Raw genomic sequence first — 21,239 nt, 5'->3', positions numbered from 1 at the left:
TAGGAGTGACCCTACCAGTAGAGGTACTACTCTTGGACCTCATGGATGCACAAAAAAGCCCTTGTGCCACTTCCTTTGGAAGCAGAATTCAATTGAGAATGAAGATTCATTTCAGAATGTGGCATTTTTTTCACCTTCGGTTTTGGCTTCAAATGAGACAGTTTGAATTCTGACCTGTTGCTATTTCTACTAACTGAAAGCTATACCTTATTTCTGTTTGACTGTATATCAGTTAAATTTCAAGGGGTTAATTGGAATTATGATGATCAAAAGTCTTGGTACTGAGAGCCTCCTATTCCTTTGGATGATGCATCTAGATTGACTCTGCCTCTATCAAATGACTCTGAGGGAGGGTCATTCTGTGGTCTGAGGATGTTTGCCTACCATATCCTGGAGCGAAAACTCACAGTAAAGTGAAATTCAGCTTTTATAACATCTGTTTGAATTTTTTTCTAGCCTTGCCACAAAGAAATATATTGGTGCAACAAACTATCGAGAAAAAATCCGCAGTACTTTAACACCATGTGGAACATTCCTTTTTTCTGGAAGTGAAGATGGTATAGCCTATGTCTGGAATCCAGAAACAGGTATGGAAGTTCATTATTTTAAGCTGTTAGAAAAGAACTATATTTTTTTCATTTACAGGTTAACATATTTTAAATGAGGCTTTTTAAATAACTTTGGCATAGAATCAAAAATGCAGATCTGTTTGCCTTCTATCCATTGCTTCCTGTATGCTGATTTAAGTGACTGATCTTTTTGCCCCTTTCTACTTAATTTGGAAGAGGTGTTTGTTTGTGTGTGAGAGGGAGTATCTGAGTTAGTTCACATACAAAAGGCTTTAGCAATCGCTGCTCTCTTTCCCTACCCACTGTGCGCCACAGTTTCTTCACTACATTCTGGTTCTTGGTGATCTATAGTTTACTGCTTTGTCTGAACTGGGCAAACTGTGATCAACTCAAACCATACATAGCCCTCAAATCCAGGGTTTGATTGGGTGTGAATAATCACTGTAGCTTGTATCCAACAATTTCATCCTGTTTGGGCAAGGATTTCTGTCTGTGCATGAAACTTCTCCACTCGTGTGCCCCTCAGATCTGTTTGGGAGGTGGGGGTCACTCAACCCTCCAGATGTTCAATAGTGAATGGTCTTGGGTTAGAAATAGTGCTGATTCAGACAGACTCTAAGCCACATCTGGCACAGCATGAAGCACCTCAGAATGAGGTGTGCTATTTTCTGAAAGAATGAATTGGGTTCCAAACTGAATTTTGTAGTTGGTGCACAGCGCTAGTTTCAGGTTTTCTCATCTTTCCCACCTTTGATTATTTTTCTAACTGGCGGTCGTTTATATACTGCTATGGGCTTTCCTCAATACCTTTACTGATATAGTTGACATGCACACCAACAAATAAAGTTCTTCATTAATCTAGACACAGCATAAAAAACACCATAGCAACAAAATAGAGCAGCAGATAAGTATTTTGTACCTGTACAAAAGGAAAAGAGGAGAAGCTAAACATATTATGAGCAGGGTATTTGCCTATAATTCTCAGATGGCAAGTATGAGATCATTCTTTGGTCATTGGACTCATTAAAGTCAAACTAGCTCTACTAATGAAGAAATGCATGGCCATTTGAATAAAGCTCTGTCTAACCTTTTCTTTTTAACTTTCTTTTTGTAGGCGATCAGGTAGCCATGTACTCTGATCTTTCCTTCACATCTCCAGTTCGTGATGTTGCCTTCCATCCACATGAGCATATGGTGTCATTTTGTGCCTTTGGTCAAAACCAGCCTATACTCGTGTACATTTATGATTACAAAGGTAATTTGTGTGTGACTGTATAAGTCTATCTAGCATTTCCTAATCTGCAGTGACTGTGACAGGCCATTCTCCCAACTTTGAAGCCAAAGTGGTGGGCAGCTATCATTCCAGCAGCCTTGCAGGGATCTCTGCTTCCCTCCCCAGTTCCACAGTGGGGATATTTCTTTCTGTAATATCGGGGTGTGGGGAAAGAGATTGTGATCAGGACTGCAATGCATATGGAAATTCCCTCTTGCCAAGCTTCTTAGCTGCATGTGAGGAGTGAGATTTTTCACCCAGAGAGCAGCTGTGTTAGAGCTAGACGTTCTCTGCTGCACCCCTGAGTCCTCATAATCCCCCATAATCCCCATCCCTGTGCTTCTAATTAAATAAAAAACATGGGCATAGCTGCACACTACACATTTAGCACATTTAGCATAATGTAGCTTGGACATAGTTAAAGCCTAATATACTAGCACAAAGCTCTTGCCAAAGAAATTTACTCTTTTTGTGCTTAAATGTTATTTGCCAAGACTATGGTTGCATCTATGCTTTTGGAGTGCATTGCCTTGCCAGTTGTTTCAGAAACAGGTTTTCAAAAATCTTGAGGATAGCCCAAATAAATGTAATGCCAGTAAAATATCAAAGCTAGCTTTTAGCGATGGTGAAAGCCAAAGAAAGGATAAAGGAGGTTATTGTTAGTCCTGCCCCAGCATCCCCTAGTGGTAAAGAAAGATTATTGCAATGAAAACGCCAAAAATGTATTTTGAGGACAGGAGTTTACCAGCCCAGATTGCTAGGCAAGGGCATGTCTGCATCGCCAAGAATGCCGAGCTTCTCTATAGAAACCTGTACAACAAGATAATCTCACTCTTAGGTATATTACAGACATAGGCATTTCAGGGTGCCAGGATGGGGTAGCAGTCTCAGTGTCCCCTGAGCTACATCCCTGCATGAAGAGAAAAGCTTTTTCGTTTGTGTTTTTTATGCTCCTGCTACAGCTCAATTGTTTGCAGTGGAAGGGGGAGGAATTTCTGATGTGGACATGCTCTTATGGAGCATCTTTTGCAATGCAGGAAAGAAGCCCTCTACCTCAGCTATTTTATAAGACCTTTTTCACAATGATTTTCATTTTTTAAAAAGATTGTAAAGGCAGTGAACAGGAGAACAAATGGCTTTGGGCCTTTCGTTATTCAGAGATAAATGGTTTTCTCTGTAGTGCTTCTAAACTCTTTACTCTTTACAGGCAAGATTTTCAGTTGTCTCCCCCTCTCAAATCACATATAGTAGAGCAAGTTTGTTTCAAGTATTTGTATGCTGTCTTTCTGCTTTCAGCCTTGAGGCAGTTCAGTGATATAAAGTATTCAGTCTATGTTGGCCTTCCCAACTTGCTGACGTCCAAGTGTTCTGGACAGAGGTGCCAAGTTGTGCCCAACATTGGGGGGGGGGCATTGAGTGTGTGTGTGCGACCCCACAGCCCAGCCAGGCCACCTCAGCCTGCCATCCTCTGCCCGCCTGCCACCTTACCTTTATTTGCCACCACTGCTGTGAGGCTGAGGTCAACTCTTTCCCCTCAACGAGGCCCGCTTTGGCGTGTTTCTTTGGATTGCCAGGGTGCCTTCCCAAAAGATAAAAAGCTTCTAGGGACCATCCAGTTAGTATCCTCTCAAACCTGATAGTATCTTTCTTGATCTGTGGTATACATACTACCCAGGCACATGGAATTAATGATGACTACAGTGGTACCTCGGGTTAAGAACTTAATTCGTTCTGGAGGTTTGTTCTTAACCTGAAACTGTTCATAGACTGAGGTACCACTTTAGCTAATTGGGCCTCCCTCTGCTGCGCTGCCACAATTTCTGTTCTCATCCTGAAGCAAAGTTCTTAACCAGAGGTACTATTTCTGGGTTAGTGGAGTCTGTAACCTGAAGCATCTGTAACCCGAGGTACCACTGTACAGATTTTTAGACTAGTCAGTTTTTTGTGGCTTCTCTGATCCAATAGTATACAGGTTACAGATGCTTCAGGTTACAGACTCCGCTAACCCAGAAATAGTACCTCGGGTTAAGAACTTTGCTTCAGGATGAGAACAGAAATCGCACAGTGGCGGCGCAGCGGCAGCAGGAGGCCCCATTAGTTAAAGTGGTGCTTCAGGTTAAGTTTCAGGTTAAGAATGGACCTCCAGAACGAATTAAGTTCTTAACCCGAGGTACCACTGTATGAAGTTTAACAATCTTTTATGAAAAGATGAACTTAGTGCCGTTCCAATGTTTTTCATCTGTAGTTGCCCAGCAAGAAGCTGAATTAGTAAAAGATTTTAGAGGATTGAATCTATCCACATCATCTAGAGGTCCACAGATTTTTAGTAATTCTGCTGATATTTCTGGACAAAAGGACTCAATGTCTCCTGCTGACCAGTTTGCCAGTGCTGCAAGAATGTCTCTGAGGATGCAGAAAGTGAAACAAAAACTGGATTCTGTTATGGTATGGTTACATTTCTTTATTATTTCCCACTAACTGTTCATCTGTAGTGGGTAAGGTGGGAGGGAAGGGATTTAGGTTGGCTGCTTCAGTACCTCAATCTCTTTGCACCTTGGGAAAGGCTTCTCCTTGCAAGGAATCTTTCTGCTATTTGAGGATGTCCTACTTCATGTGCTCTGTTGTATTAGATCCATCAGAGCTTGAGTGTATCCGACAAAAATAATGTCTCCTCTCTGTCTTCATTTCTGTTGTGCTTATCCAAAATATACATACAAATATCTGCTAGGCTCAGCTATACTGGTCCACTAGTGCTGGTCCACTAGTTTGCATATGCCAAAGAAGCACAGCCATTCTAATGATACAGGCCCTAGCATCTTGAGTCACTGTCTTCTTATCTCTCTACAGGTACCTTTAAAAATGGAAAGAGTAACCTCAGATATACCCCCAGCACCATGCTCTTCTGCTTTAATGTAACTTTTAAATGGACCGAATTAACCACTATCCAATCCCGTTAGAACATTAAGTATTGGGAAATGAAACTTAACTAAGGTTTGCTGCTTTTCAGCACACATCTCATCATACTATTTATTATTCATTTTATCATATTTAAAATATTTATAGGCTGCCTTTCTGAGTAGAATTCTCTGCAGGCAACTTTGCCAGAAGGAACCACGCCATATCCATAGCCTGGCCACTTGCAACAGAAAGTAGGGGGAAGACAACTGGGCCCGATGCTGTTATATGACAGCAGCGAGACTGGTCAGGATCCAGCAAACTTTGCCCCTCCTACCCCATGAAATGCCTCATTCCATGGCTTTCTGCTGGCCCTTGCCAGCAGGAATAACACCAGTGGGCCACAGCTGACAGAAGGCCAGCTTAGCTGGGGGAGCTGAGTGGACCATTTGGTGCAAAACACTCACCTCACTGTGGAAGAGCGAGTTTGGATTGTTCTACCCCACGATAGAAAATCAAAAATATAACTGCCAAAATACGCTCTCAGCACTTAATGAACCAGCAATAATAAAACACCCACCCAGTCAAAAAGAAAGACAGTTTCCCCAGATTAAAATTATTGTTGTTTAAAAAAGAACAATATTTTATAATAACAACAGCCCACAAATATATGTATAACATCTTGAAAGCATGTTGTTACAAGGTGCACCAGCCAGGGTTCAGTAACACTATCTCTTCTCCAGCTGCATTTCAGACAGGTTTGCAGCAATAACCTTGCTCTGTAGGGATAGGTGTGGTATTTCCTAGATAGCATGCACTTTGCTGTCTCTCAGTATTTTACCTCCAGCACTTCCAATTTCTGTCCCATTTCCAAGTGGTGGGTCACAATAGCCTTATGCATCTCAGTAGGTGCAAGAAAAGTTGCTACAAGGTGGTAAAAAGATTTACTTGCATGACACAACAATTCAGGGAATTATCATCTGAGATCAATATAATTAAATATGAAAAAGCTGTAAATATATTGTTATTACTTAAGGCAAAATAGGCACACACACATTGTACACTTTTATAGCTGCCAGAAGCAAATGCCGTAAATGCTTCAGAACTAAATGAAAGACCTCTCTGAATCTTGATTGAAGCGAACATAATTACAATTTTGGGCATGTCTTATAAGTGACAAATGTTTATATTGTACCTCCCAAAAGTATGTATAATTATGTGTTATGTTTTGAGACTGAGAAAAGGTGTGGCTTATTCAAATGTAGATGTATCCTTGTATTTATAAAATAGTCATAGTATTTTACATTTGCCTTCATTTGACATAGATGCAGGTTTTTTATATTCATCTCAATAATTTTAATAAATGACCTCCACTTTTGCTTTCTCTCCTCTCTTCCATTTGTACCCATTCTTTTTTGGCAATAATAATTTTTACTAATTTCAATATACAAACTACCTTTTAAGAATTTCTCTCTCTCTTTGTCTTTCCCATAGCAGTGATAAAGTTCAGTTTAAAAGCTTTCATTCAATTTATTTGATTCTTCTTAATATTTTCCAGGTTTTCTAGTATGGATTCCATTATTGAAATTCAAGAAAAAGCAAAGCCAGGGCTTTGATGTATAGGCTTTATGTAGTCACTCACTCACAAGGATGAGACAAGCACTTGCACGTCATGGAGGCTTGGAAATGTGACACACACACACACACACACAAAAAAAAAAAAAAAAAAAAAAACACTGTTCAAATACTAGCAGCCCATTTTGGATCGATCAAATACTTGCTAGTTTGATTCCCCAGCATCTCTGCTGAACTGCTACCTAGCTCACTTAATATTGCAGGCGCATGCTGGACCCCCTCAATCTTGGGGGCAACCTGGAGCCTCTGGTTGGAGGTATCAATATTTGGGGGAGGGCACGTTTTGCCAAAATACAACACTTTCAGTGGTGGTGGGGAGCCTAAGTTCAGGCTGGGATCCAAAATCGCCGATGAGAACTGAGCATGCTCAGTATTCTTCTTCTTCTTCTTCTTCTTCTTCTTCTTATTATTATTATTATTATTATTATTATTATTATTTAATACCCCGTCCATCTGGCTGGATTTCCCCGGCCACTCTAGGCAGCTTACAGAATATATAAAACATAATAAAGCATCAAACATTAAAAGCTTCCCAATACAGGGCTGCTTTCAGATGTCTCCTAAAAGTTGTATAGTTCTTTATTGACATCTGAAGGGAGGGTGTTCCACAGGGAGGGTGCCACTACCAAGAAGGCCCTCTGCCTGACTTGGAGGAGAAGCAGAAAATGGGGGGGGGGGGTAGCAATGCAATTGAGTATCCTGGAGAGCGAGACCAAAGAGGAACATGCCACTTCAATGCTTTGTAGCAGTCTCACTTGTGTATAGCCAGAGCAGTCCCAGTTATCTGAAGCAGTTGGGTCCTTGGATAGGCAAAACAGCACTATCCACATGCAAGAGGAAAAGTATCAGCAGACTTAAGGAAGCTTCAGCAACTCTTCAAACCAGCCCAGTAGAGACTTTGCATACTCAGCGTCCACAGAATGCTGACCAAGTAATGGAGGTGGACAGAAAGGAAGCCAGAAGGGAGAGGAAGGGAGAAGAATGGAATGAACCAGGCCCATTGCATGTCTCATTTGCAACTAGTTTTTGGTTGGATTCAGAGTTCATTTAAGTGCTACTAAGTTCATGGTAGTTGAGGGACCCTTCAGAACAGCATGGGAGGTGGTGCCTACAGAGGGAAGGGGAATCAGTGAAAAGACCTTCCCCCTCAATCCAGAAGGAACATCTATGAGATCGCAGCCTCATCTATTAATGGGAGGAACCCTTCTGTTTGCTGAGGGCAAATTGGCTCCAACTCTGATTGCACCAGTATGGTGCTGCAGTGTAGTTGATTCTTTTCTACAGCTTTTGAGAAGTTTCCTCAAAGCCAGTTGTGCAGGATGTTTCAGAGTACAAGCAACTTGCATTGTGCACAGAAGTAAGACTAGATAGGGGTATGGGAGGTGCCGTCTGCCTGAAAACTGCACAGAGAAACGAGACTCTAATTTTAGAGTCCGGTGGGTATCTTCCACATGCAAGTAAAACCTCACTTGCTTTGGCAATAGCTAGACAGCAGCTTTTTCTATGATGGCTTACTTTTCTAGAAATGATGTATGATTTGCCCATAGGAGAACTGTAAATACTCAAAATGCATTAAGAAAATTTCAACATAGGAAAATATATTTTCCAGTAAATTCTTTTATAATACTAATTGGCTTTGCCTTCCTTGTCGTTATTCTGTGAGCAATAAGTGACATATAAATAGCAGCAAGTAATATATTTATATGTAGGATCAAAGTTCAGGTTTGCATAGATTATATTGCAAAACTATATTTTTTGTATTAGAGTGGTTTTGCATGTGGGGCTGCTCCAGTATTGAACAAAAGAGTGCAGTTTTTCTAATAGCAGACTATTGTCAGCTACCTAGTCTGAGGAAATCATGATTTAAGAACTACTGTTTGTTCAAGAACAGCATGTCCCAAAGGCACAAAACTTCAAAAAGGAGTCTTAAAAACAAAAAGAAAAGGCATAGTGCTGACTTTGCCAGCCTAATTTGACTTGCAAGCATATATGAAAATTTTGATTCTATTAGTTGAAAAGGTCACAGCACTGAATTATCAAAGAAATGCCAGAGAAATAGTTATTCACTTGTCCGGTCTTGAACTTGCTTCAATTCTCTTTATTTCTGTGTACAATTAACTTTTTTTACATGAAAATTAGGCCCATGGAAAATGAATATTTGCATAATTTACATAGAACTGCCATAATACAAAGACAAAATGCAAAGCAGCTTTGTTTAAACTTGGCAGAAAGTATGTGGCCTTCTCTTTAAAAGCACACACACACAAACCCATCCCTGACATTTTTGTACTTGCAGTTTTACTCAACTCAGACTTTGTAGTAAACTGTCTGTGATAAAACTGTGGTTTATAGGTGAAGCAAGCCCAGTGCATTGTGAAAAAATGAGTTGATTGGTGTTAACTATCTTAGCCAACCTTTTCTTGTTGTTGAAAAGGTGTTTAGCAATCCCTTCCCACAGCCTACATTTCAGAAATGTGGATTGCTTCACTGTGATTGTCCCATAGATGTTTTTACATGCTGGCCGATTAAAAGGAAGGAGAGGGAGAAAGTAAAAGCCAAGCAGCATCAAGAAGCACGTGTCTACTTAACCTGTTTACCATAAAATATACTGTAAAATATTTCCATTTGGCTCATGTGCCTCACAAACTGATAATAGCTCAGTAACAGCTCTAATAAGTGCTTGGCTCCACAGGTTGTATTGGGTAAGTGTCAGGTACTTCTGCTGTTCACTTTGGGGAGAGAGGTGTTGTGAGCAGATGTATCTCCGCCTCCTTTTTTTACAACCTGCTTGTTCCCATAGAAAAGTAGTTTGAGTGCATTTTCAGGAGAGAAGAGCCTGAGCATTGACTCAGGAGCAGAGAGAATCAGGAACATGCATACCCCATTCATGAGAACAGAAGATTCTTCTCTTTAGGCAGTGGAATATTTGGCTAAGTAAATCCTTAGAATTTATGTTGGGAATATGATTGGCTCTAAAGAATTCTCATGGAACTAATTCATTTCACGTGGGTGTGCACAAGGGAGCTTCCTATTTAATTTTATCTGTAGTCCTCTGTTCTTTATGGAGTCCAAATTGCACCACTGTTATGGCATATTTTACATTACTACTGCTGCTGCTGCTGCTACCAGATAATCATAGGCAGAGACATCTAAGAGGGTAAGGAATTACTGGTATATTTGTTTCTTGTAAACATTAGTTATCTGAATAATAATTAATCATCATTATTCATGTTAATTTATTACCTGTCCTTCACCCCAAGGTGGGTTACAGCATTAAAACACATTATTAAAAACAATTCAGAACAGCTTACAACTATAAAAAATAAAGTAGGCCCTAAAAGCATAGGGGACACAGGTGACACTGTGGGTTAAACCACAGAGCCTAGGACTTGCCGATCAGAAGGTCGGCGGTTCGAATCCCTGTGACAGGGTGAGCTCCCGTTGCTTGGTCCCAGCTCCTGTCAACCTAGCAGTTTAAAAGCACTTCAAAGTGCAAGTAGATAAATAGGTACTGCTCTGGTGGGAAGGTAAACGGTGTTTCCGTGCGCTGCTCTGGTTCGCCAGAAGCGGCTTAGTCATGCTGGCCACATGACCTGGAAGCTGTACTCCGGCTCCCTCGGCCAATAAAGCGAGATGAGCACCACAACCCCAGAGTCGGCCACGACTGGACCTAATGGTCAGGGGTCCCTTTAACTTTACCTTTAAAAGCATACACAGCAAGATTCAAAAGCCAAGGTAAGAACGTGCATAATGAAGGTGCCAGACCCACCTCTGTGGGTAGGGAGTTCCACAGTTTAGAGGCTGCCACAGAGAATGCCCTCTCCCAGGCCGCCACCCCTTCTGAGGGTGGTGGAATTATTAATAGGGCCGTATGCCAATCTCAGCACCTGAGAGTTTCTGTAGGGAAGGAGGCAGTCTTTTGGATACTTGGAACCTGAGTCATTTGGGGCTTTAAATTCTAACCTTGAATTTGGCCCAGAAACCAACTGGCAACAAGTGCAGCTTTTAAAAAACGGGTTATTTGAGATCTAAATGGAACACCAGCCAGAATCTGGCTGCTGCATTTTGGAGCAACAAGTTTCTGAGTCGTCTTTAAGGTCAGCCACACGTAGAGTGTGTTGCAATAATCCAGTCTGGAAGTTATCAGAACATAGAGTACAGTGGCCAAGTCATCTCTATCCAAAATGATTTGTAGCTGGCAAACCATCTGGAACTGAAAAAAAGACACTCCTAGCCACCGAGGCCACCTGAGCCTCCAACAACAGTGTTGAATCCAGGAGCACCTGCAAACTGTGAACTTGCTCCTTCCAGTGAGTGTTGATAGAGCCCTTTTGAAGTCATCACCATGATGACTTTCCAGAAGTATTATTCACAGTGGTAATTTCCCATATGCACAGCCAGGATCATGGTACACCGTGCTATAGTATACCTCTGTATGTGAAGGCATTTGGCAGCATGAACTGGCCCTAAATCTAATCTGAGCTTTGGCAGACAAAGGACTCGGTTGAACCACAGCTTAGTTTTTGAAAAGATTGTTCTAATATGCATAGCTTAGAAAATCAACAAATTTCCATTACTGCATTACATTTATATCCCACCTTTTTTCTGCTGTGGACCCCAAGGCAGTGCAATGTGTTTCGCAGGTGTTCAAGGCATTGACCAGAGCTAGGCCTGCTAATCTTTAGCAAGGTGTTACCTGCATGTGTCTTCTGATTGACTGCAGAACCAAGTAATTAATCTAGTCTCAATAAGTAAATAATCTAGTAGGGGTAAAATTATAAGACAAGGTGACTGCAGAACCTTTTCCCTTCTAGGCAAACTTTTGCTGGCCACATGCCAGTGTTGGCTGGGGCCAGAGGCAAAAAAGGACAGAGTAATGGGTGCAAATATTACCTTGGTACAGTTGGCTAATCATCCCTTTCAAGACTCCATCTAGGCAAGAGTCATTATAAGAGTTTGTTGGTTTATTAATGATATTTTTATATTGCTTAATACGTGGCATTCTTAAGCTGTTGTCATGGAAGTTCATGGACATATCAAAACGTTCAAGGAGTATGTGAAGCAAGGACAGGGATGGGATGTGACCTGGAGAGAGTCAGTTTGGCCCTTGAGCCAAAGTGCCCTCAGTGTGGCACGTTCATCAACCCATAAAGACTGAGACCATGCGTATTAAATGAGAGGTTAAGCAAAGATCTCAAGAGCTTGAACAATTTTGATATCTTGAACTTTTCAGTAACCCCATATTTCAATGTCACAGGTTTTGAGTGTTTATAAAGTGAAAAGAACTAGATTAGCCGTGTTTTCTCTGAAAAAGTGGAGTTCAATTTGCTATTGGGGAAGTAAACAAATATTTAAGTTAGGTCCATTTTTTTCCTGAGTCAGTTATCCAGCCATTCAATCCCATTTGTGTGGTTTATGAATGAAAACCTAAGCCTTTACTAGAAAACTAATAACTCTGAGTGGAATGTTAACTAAACTCTTGTAGGCATATCTTAAATCTAATTGAGAATATGTCAGCAGAATTATATTACAAGCATAATATAGGACTATCGGTCCACAATAGGTGGACATATTTATTACTTTGCAGCATGGAGGCAACAGTGTTGATATAACAATTAAAACAAAATGGGGTGCCCAAAGGAAATATTGTTGTGTGTTTTCTAGAAGACAGGATGAAATCAATAATCTTTTATAATTGTCTTTGCAAAAGTTTATTTTAAAATCTACTGTATCATCTTTTTGAAAAGCAAGCCATTGAAATTTTCTGTTCTTGCACTGATCTAACAATAATTTTGCTGTAAATTTTGTGTCCCAATGAGGAAATTACAACTTTCCTTTCCTTTTGTAGACCAGCTCCAGTCCGTTGCTTCCTAGTCCATCTCTCCTTTCACCACACTCCAAATTAAGTTTGGCAAGTACACTGGGCAAGCCACCAATTCCTCTGTATCCTCTTCCTACTCAAAGCGGTAAGGTGATTTATTCTGTTTTTGTAGCATATTCTTATTTTGGTTTCTGTATATTCAATGAGCATACTCAATTATTGCTTTTTAACATTTTTAACATGTTTAACATGTTTAACATGTACACTTTGAACTAATCCCCAAGTGCTTTTAAGAATGCCACATTTTTATCTACTTTCAAAAAAATGTGTATTGAACTGGTTTTATTGTTGTGGTTTTTGTTTGTTTGTTTGTTTGTTTGTTTGTTTGATTGATTGATTATACTGTATACTGCACTATATCTTTAAAGCAGTATCACACCACTTTAAACAGTCATGGCTTCCCCCAAAGAATCCTGGGAACTGAAGTTTGTTAAGGGTACTGAGGATTGCTAGGAGATCCCTACTCCCTTCACAGAGATACAATTCTCAGAGTGATTTAATAATCGAGCCATCTTCCTGGGAATTCTGGGAGTGGTAGTTATGAGAGGGGAAAGGTCTAACAATACTCAACACGCTTAACAAACTACAGTTCCCAGAATTCTTTGGGAGAAGCTCTGGCTGTTTAAAGCGGCACGATACTGCTTTAAATATATAATGCTGCTGGAGCCTAAATAAAAAATAATATATGTTATGCAGACTCAACAGAAATGAATTAGAAGATCTGGAGTCCGTGTTTAGCAGCAATTGCTCAAAGCAGTCAGAAAAATAAAAGATAGGAAAAGCTGCTGGTTTCAAACTGCTATACAGATCATTAACATCCATATAAAGTGAATGGAGTCCCAATCCAATCACTGACAGGAAAAAAACTGTTGAAGGCTGGGAGCACTCATAATCACCACTGCCTCTGCCTGCTCTGGAATAATCTTCTTTGTCTTAGGACGGGAAGAGAGAGGTGGATGTGGTGGCAGTTCATAGACTCAGGGCAGTAGTAGCAGGCTGCAAGCAAGTATATATTTGCCCACTGCTCCTACTCATGAACATTTGAAGAGAAATGTTTTCCTGTTCTTGAATTCCTAATTACCACTGCTTTCTGATCATTACATTTAAGTTCCCTTAAGACATGCACTTATGTCCTATAAACCTCATAGAATTGTAGTGGTGGGTGGGACACCAAGGGTCATCTAGTCCAATTCCCAGAAATTCAGGAATCACAGCTAAAGAATCCCTGACAGATGGCTATCCAACCTGTTTAAAATCCCAATGAAGCAGTCCACCTTTCAAGATATTTCATTCCACTGTTAAACAGCTCTTGCCATCAGAAAGTTATTCCTGATGTCTAATCATAGTCTCATTTATCATTTGAATTCATTGGTTCGAGTCCTACCCTCTGGAACAGCAGAAAACAAGCTTGCTCCATCTTTCATGTGACAGCCCTTCTCCTCTTGATCTCCTCTTTACCAGGCTAAACATACCCAGCTTCCTCATAAGGCTTGGTTTCCTGACCCTTGATCATCTTCATCTTCCTCCTCTGCACACATTCCAACCTGTCCATAGCCTTCTTAAACTGTGGTGCCCAGAGTGCAGTATATTAATAATGTATAGCTTCCCCTTCTAGGACGAGATATTGCTCTACACCCTTCAGATGCGGCCAAAGATAGCAATCTCGACAGCAGCTCAATTTCAAGCCATAACCCCTTGGCGTGTCACAGCTGTGCATTCATGTGTCTATAATCCATTATTGGCAAGACTATCTAACAGCACTTTTAAAAAGCAAAATGCATTCTTTAAGTCAGAGGAATGACACTCCAGAAATATAAACAATATCTCAAACTTAATTTAATGGATCTTTTCAAATACATGACCTGAAAATCAGGATTGCAGGAAAATCTACTATAAAAAAGAATGCATATGTTCTTAGATTTTCCCATGAGAAAATCTCTTCAGTTTTGGAGACATTGTAACACCAGGCTGCATTGTTACAATGCATTATTTTTCTAGAGATGGGTTGGGGGGAATTATTCATTTTTCATACCTTTCACCGTCAACTATATACTGTGAAGAAAGGAATCTGTGTTAAGCAGACTTGGCTCTGAGACTTTTTAAATTATTGCCTGATTATTTGATTATTTCACCATAGGAATAAGCTCAGCCTCCTTCACTTCTCAAGATTGGGGGGTGGGGGAACTCAGCCCCATCCCAACAGATAGCCCTATAGAGTTGGCGCCTTTGTATCTGTGTAGTTTTAGATTATTCTCCTCCTTTCCCACTGACTGGTTTTGGAAGAGGGAGATGCGGCAGTCTGTGGCTGCAATGAAGAGCATTGCTCGGCTGCATTCATTTTTTGTCTGCTCATTATTGTTGGATTGCTCTGTGCTTTCATCATAGCTCAAACATAAGGGAAGGGCCATGGCTCAGTGGGAGAGCATCTGGCTTTGAAGGCAAATGGGCCAAGCTTCTCCAGGTTGGACTGCCGCTGCCAGTCAGCATAGGCAGTACTGAGCTAGATGGACAAATGATCTTGCTTCACTATAAGGCAGTTTCCGGTGGAAATGAAGCCCTGCATAAGGACTTCCGCTTCCACAGCGGGGCTTCTACCCTGCATGCTGTTGCTGATGGTATGATCAGATGAGTGCAACATTGAATTCCTCACTGTGCTTCCCACTCTACCCTGGGATTGTACAAATAAGGATGGGACAAAAGTATACTTAATCAAACTCATCTTTTTCATAGGAGTCACATGCTGGGTTAACATCTTCATCAAACTTTCCACTTTGATATTAGGAAAGGAAGATAAGAGAAAGGAATGGAGGGATAGGAAAGATAATTCCTGAAATAAATTGCATTTAAAATACTTGGATTCTATGGCAGCATCATTGCCTACTAGGTTTGAATACAGTTAGAGAATTCCCATTTGAAGTTCTAAAGCTATTTATTCTAGCATAGTGCTGTTGATCAATGGAACTGGTCTAATAAGTACATTGAAACCTTAGCAAGTTTATTACTTTTAGACAGGTCCTATGCTATATCTGGACATGATTCAGGAGTTAACCACATGGGATCATTTCCTCAGTCAGAACAACTAACCTCTAGAAATGTTTCCTCTTTCTTAGGACTGGGGAGACTCAGTTCAGCTAAGCATAATTTAGAGCTGCCTAAAGGCAACTCAACTAATGCCCAGGAAAACTACCGAATCTTGCTTTCCAGAAAAGAAGTGTAGCAAAAAGTGAGATCTGAACCAACCGGAAAGTTATAAAAGGGCATGTTTGTCCTTATGAAAAGATTAACAAAACTGATTGGGTTTTTAAACACAAAATTCTAAATGGGATCTTCTAATCACAAAGATGGTTTAGCATGTGCTAAAGATAATGTTAATTTAACATTATATGGCTATTTCTGTAATGACAGCAATTTGGCTATTCCCCCCCCCCCAATTTGGTTGGTTGTTTTTTTTAAAAAATATGACTTTCCAGATTCCTCTAGTTGACTGATAATTTTCTAAAAGTAATAGTGCAAATGTCAAGTAACATGCCTTTTAAATTTTTGGCTTACTTAATCTGTTTACGTTGAAATCAAGACCGCACAGATTCCTCCATTATGTGTTCTTTTTTCATGTTTTTTCATGTTTTTTTCTAGGCATGTTAATTAAAATATTTAACTGGGGAAATGTAGAATACTGAGCACAATAGCTGCAAAACTTTGAAGATTCCAAAGCTTTATCAAGTGAACATAACTCATATTTATGTGAAATTGGTATATGTTAGGATAATTACTGCTGCGCCTTTGGGATAAAGGAAGTATTGTCAGCCAAATTATACAAGGGTGTGGATTAAATCAACCATTACTCTCTACTTGGCATTGATCATTGTGGGTTGCAAAATCAAGATATGACGTAGTATTGTGCAAATTACTTGCCAAAATGTGTTCCTGCCATTTCTTTAATTATATGGTAAAGTGGTTGCGGGGGGGGGGGGAGAGAGCTATAAGCAAAGGATTGAGTAGAATTCAACTTAGCTTTATTATGATGAGTTACCATAAGCAAATAGAAATAAGAAAAATAGAACTACAACTGGGGTGGGTTTAAACCATGAATTAAGAAAAGGGATCTATTTTGAATTACTGATTTTAAATCACGTTCTCTATTTCAAATTCATATTAAAACTGATTGCTATATTAAAACATACAGGTTTGTAATTAACTACATACAGGCTTTGAACTTTAATTTTTTCAAAAAAAGCAAATCTCTAGCCCTCTTAGGAAAATGAAGCACAATGTACAGGTACCCTCTAGGAGGCCTCATATTGCTTTGCCATGGCAATAAGCAGCACTATCACATTCTAAGGACATGCTTAGGACAGGCAAAGGCATTTGAGAAGGGTGTGGAGAGTTCTGAGGGCTGGTTATAAAGGTCTGAATTTCTCTATTTAGCTTGCTTTTATGCATTCTATTTCGCTTGCTTTTATGCATTCATGTTAGGATTCATTCCTTGTGTTGCAGTCATGGGATTGTTTTTATCACATGATGGTGTATGTTTTCATTCCACATTGTGGGAAGTGACGGAGACAGGATGTTTTTGTTACTGTGTTTCTGTGATATAGGATTTTTGTCCTTTGTTCTCTCTCTTTGCTGTCTGATGCTGAAGAGGAAGGAGCTGAGTCAAGATGCTTCGAGTGTGTATATGTAAATAAACATAGTATAGCCAAAAGCTGCGCTACTGAGTCTGTACACTGACTGCCTATACTCTGCCGATCCTGAAGCATGCTGATGCCTCTTGGTATCAGTTGCTGTGATGTTTGGGCTGGAGAAAGCTTTTGAACCTCCCGAACGAACAACCAGGAGGGAGAGAACATGCCAGTCGGACATGTGCCTCTGTCAGACCCCTACTTGTGTGTAGGACCTCCTGACACTTCATAGCTGTGTTTTTGTGTGTGTGATATTTTATTGCTTTCATTTTCTTTTCTTTTTTTAATATGATTTTTATTAACACTAAGAACAACAAACTTCACAGTTCCAAAATAGGAGCTATAAAACACCAAAAGTGGAATACCCATAGTAGTAACATACACAATAACTAATTTGGTGTTAAGCCAATATAACCTACAAAATCATTTTAAAAAATCTGACAAACTAATCAAACTACAAATAACATATACTAAATCATTATATATACATGGATTTTTTCATGTCAGGATATTTTTCTGAATATTTTATAACCATAAAATAAAATGTTACAAGTGTGAAGGGGAAACATATGATGGAAATAAACTGGGATACCACAGTGAACTACAACTTCATGGAATGTGCCACTGAAAATATCACACCAGTGTACTTACTGCATTGCATGAAGCATGAATTGGCTCTAACTAGAGCACATTATCCCATTCCAGTGCTCCATGAATGCTCCAATGTACACATTTAGCCCTTGCAATAACGGAATGCACCATTAAGCTGCACATGGTAGGCAGGACCCCCATGATTACTTGCAGCAGGTTCTTGGTTTAATCCTTAGCATATCCAGCTAAACAGATCTTGAGTAGCCATGCTGTACAGATCTCTACCTGAATCCCTTAGAAACAGGTGTGCTGGGTTCCGCCCAATATTGTGGGGGCCCATCATGTATGTGTAATGTTACATGGTGGTAGGAGATCCGATGGGGCCTGTCATGCCCCCCGAAAGGCCTGATGAGCCCTGCTGCAGTAGCAGGCTTGCCCAATGGAGCCTGCCACAGCCGTGGGAGGACCCAACAGGGCCCACCCAGCTGTGTAATATTGAGGGGGCCTTGCCCCCAAGTGAGAATTGGGGGGGTCAGCCCAAGCAGCCCCATATAAATGGTGCGCCTGCTTAGAGAGCCATTTCTAATTAGGCAGGCAGTCTTTGTCTTGGTGAACCTATGACCTGACTCAGGAAGTTAGCTTCATAGATTAATAGATCTGCTTACACATGGGGGAGAGTGCCCTTTGCATGTTTGAATCACATATCAGAGAACTAGGCGCACCATCCCGTTCAGCTTTATGATAGTTAGGTTATAAAGTTGATTGCATGCCTGTACTCTACACATGATTTGTAACTGTGTGAAAATGAAATTACAGTATTTTAAAAATCTGCTCATGCTGGCCTTGTTTGCTAAAAATATATAATTAAGTGGAATAAATTGCGGCCTAAATATTTAGGCAATCTGCAAGGCCATCTGGGTTTTCAGAATACTTGTCTGGAAATGAATATCCTTTTCTTTCTGAAAGTGCTATATCAGGAGGGAAATGGGGTTAATATGCAAGTGTTGACTGTTGTGGTCAGAGTAATTACCTCAGAAGCAAAGCTGATTTACGTTTTCCAGAATGTTGCCCGAGTAGTTGCTTGGAAGTCTTTTTCTCTGAATAATGTAATATGAACACTTAGACTATTTATCTTGGTTGCACCTGCTTTTTAGTCAACTTGCAATTTACAGAGCAAAGCGAGTAATGCAGAAATGGGTAATTTTTTGCTTTCTATATTGGCTGGCCCTTGTATCTGTGTGGATAGTGTCATTAGATTGTTTCGTCACACTATTGCTCTTGACGTAGGTACTGTATATCTGGGTGGAGTCAGGAGTTTCTTATATTCATGCTTGAGAAAGAGAGAAGATAAAGTTCTCATTTATCTTCCTAACTTGTGTGTCCTCTAAGCCTTCCATGACAGTATCTGAGAATATTTTGTATTACAAATTTTTCATGAAGGGCTTTGATTTTTATCATGAAGTTCAGCCAAGGTACCAAAATTTAGGTGTAACTTATATCCCCTTTAGTAAAATTATAGGGTGGGAAAGGAACAAAGGATAATTTAGGGTAGTTTTACTCAAATTGCAGGGAGATGAGGTATACCCTCTGGGCTGTCTACCCAAATTCTGTGTTGTACCTCCTAGCCCCTGTTGCCATCAGCATCCCAGCCTTATCACCTTGTTTTCAACTGATACTGAGTATGTTAATTGTCATTCCACAAAATGGGAATAGCAGCAGTAGCTAACAAGGGCAGTAAAGAAATTTGTGGAGACCAGGCGTGCCAGCTCTATAGGACCAAGGTGTCTTCGGCCCCCTCAATATCTGTTGGCAGGGGGTCGGGCCCCCTCAATGTTGAGGGGGCAAAGGAGGCTGAGCATGGAGCCAAGCATGGCATGGGCTCCTCTTGCGCGTGAGAGAGAAGCCACCAGCCATTGAAACCACATTGTACTGGGCCCCATGCTTGGTCTCCTCCTGATGATGCGACATTATGTGTGTGTGTGTGTGATGTCACAAATGTGTGCCAGGCACATGATGTCACACACACGCCACACACACCAGACCCCCCTCAGTCTTGGGCACAAGACAGTGCCTCTAGTGTGGAAAAAGACAGTTTTGATAGGTGGATAAGAAAATCTTGGCTGGCCTCATGTGAGCCATAGATTGAGCAACAGAGATCAGATCCAATCACTGCCCTGAGGCAAGATCCTTCTTACAGCAGCCGCCAATTTTTGCATCATATATTCATCCTTACGTCCAGATTAGTGTTGGTAAATATGGTGACTGTTAACAGCCTGAATTCCCTTCACCATTATGTGTTGTAAATTGTCTAGCTTAAATGTGAGGCTGCTAGACCCAAAATTAGAGTATTACCCTCTTTGTTGTTATTTAATAAAACATAAAATAATTGCTATGTTCCTTAGCTCAATTTCATTATCTCACATCCTTTCCTAATGCAAGGCCTGCTCGAAGACAGCATTTCGTCATATGCTTCCAATAAATTTACTTGGAGATTCTTCTGTGAGAGTGCATGGAGAATTCTACTGGACTCTGTAGCAGTCCAACTTATGGCACAGTGCGACCTGCCTGACGTTGTGTAGAAAGGACTGAAAAGTCATTCCCTGGTCTTCTCTGCACCTACAATTCTACAGAGATCTTCATATTTGTAAGGGGAAAATACAAGGACCTTTCCATGAGATTACTAAGGAATCATTTAATGGGTGTGTCAGATGCTAAATATATTTGATTCTAATCTCTAATTAAAATGTTGGCTTTTATTGCTCTTAGATTTGATGTAACAGGTATTTCTTCATTATAGCTGGGAGCTCTGTATTCTGCTTTTTTAAACACCTCTGAATTCAGCAACCAAAAGATCCAGCCTCTGTGATTGAAATTGTAGGTGTGTGTATTTTATATTATGTGTGTGATGTTGGAAAATTGGGGTAGCTAGTTTATTATTTGTTCCAGTATTTCTTCCAGGAGCTTCAGAACCGAGGCCAGATCTCTTATGATACTAGAGGCAAAGGGTTCTTTGGGCTAAGGAAACAGTGTGCTTCAGTTTTTCCTTGGCCAGTTGCTCCTTGCATTGCAGATCAGGGATGGCAAATCCAGTAGTCTAAATAGACTAGCCTCCCAGGCCTCTCTATCTGGCCCTTGGAATTCTCCCCAGGCCACACACCCTCCTCAGAAAGAGGTCTGAGTGAGTTTAGAAACAAGCCTACTATACAAGGTAAAATTTGCATTCATTTCTTTATTCACTTCTGCCTCCGTCCCTGCCCACCACTGACATGTGGCCCTCAAAAGGCTGCCCAAATGGGGAGGTGGCCTTTGGGCTGAAAAAGGTTGCCCACCACAGGTGAATTTTCACAGGCTTGATTCAGAACGGTCTCAGTTAAATTTCTGCCAGGATTTCTGGCAATAGTAGCTATCTTAGGTCCTTGCTATTTTTCACAGGACTCTACTACACAATCTGATGGCGCCAAACTAATTATGAGTGGGTGAGTGTTCATACTCCACTCTGGGGAACTTCTGGTGCCTAAAATCTGAACTTCACTATTTTCACCTGGCCTCACCCCTGTGCAGGTATTTTAATTCAGGGGTGACACCTCCAGATCAGCAACCCCAACCCTCAAGCCAATTTTTCCACCTTCTACAAGATGCCACCAAATAAACAAAACAGCAGCAAATAACTAAATAAAATAGACACAGTGCTGAGTTGTATGGAGCCCAGCAGCCTG

At 40.6% G+C, this 21,239-nt stretch overlaps 1 protein-coding gene and 1 long non-coding RNA gene across 8 annotated transcripts in view; one reads left to right on the top strand and one right to left on the bottom strand.

Annotated features, from left to right (window-relative positions):
* Positions 1-21,239, bottom strand: part of LOC309338281 — a 74,514-nt gene that overhangs the window by 6,895 nt on the left and 46,380 nt on the right. The window contains exon 3 of one of the 2 annotated variants that reach the window (XR_014154830.1): positions 13,092-13,817. The exons of the other annotated variant lie outside the window; for it this stretch is intronic. This is a non-coding gene — a long non-coding RNA (uncharacterized lncRNA). Of the gene's footprint in view, positions 1-13,091; positions 13,818-21,239 lie in introns of those variants that run through there. 2 annotated transcript variants of the gene reach the window in all.
* Positions 1-21,239, top strand: part of AHI1 (Abelson helper integration site 1) — a 64,186-nt gene that overhangs the window by 25,095 nt on the left and 17,852 nt on the right. For all 6 annotated transcript variants that reach the window (XR_014154814.1, XM_081855258.1, XM_081855254.1 and 3 more), the window contains exons 16-19: positions 457-587; positions 1,684-1,824; positions 4,088-4,287; positions 12,221-12,338. Coding sequence is in view for 5 of the 6 variants with exons in the window: in XM_081855258.1 (XP_081711384.1) it covers positions 457-587; positions 1,684-1,824; positions 4,088-4,287; positions 12,221-12,338 (590 nt within the window). In the remaining variant the exon portion in view is untranslated. The remainder of the gene's footprint in view (positions 1-456; positions 588-1,683; positions 1,825-4,087; positions 4,288-12,220; positions 12,339-21,239) is intronic.

Source organism: Podarcis erhardii (assembly GCF_964252035.2).
Source record: "Podarcis erhardii genome assembly, chromosome: 3".
NCBI lineage: Eukaryota > Metazoa > Chordata > Lepidosauria > Squamata > Lacertidae > Podarcis > Podarcis erhardii.
This window is presented reverse-complemented; position numbering and strand designations above follow the sequence as displayed.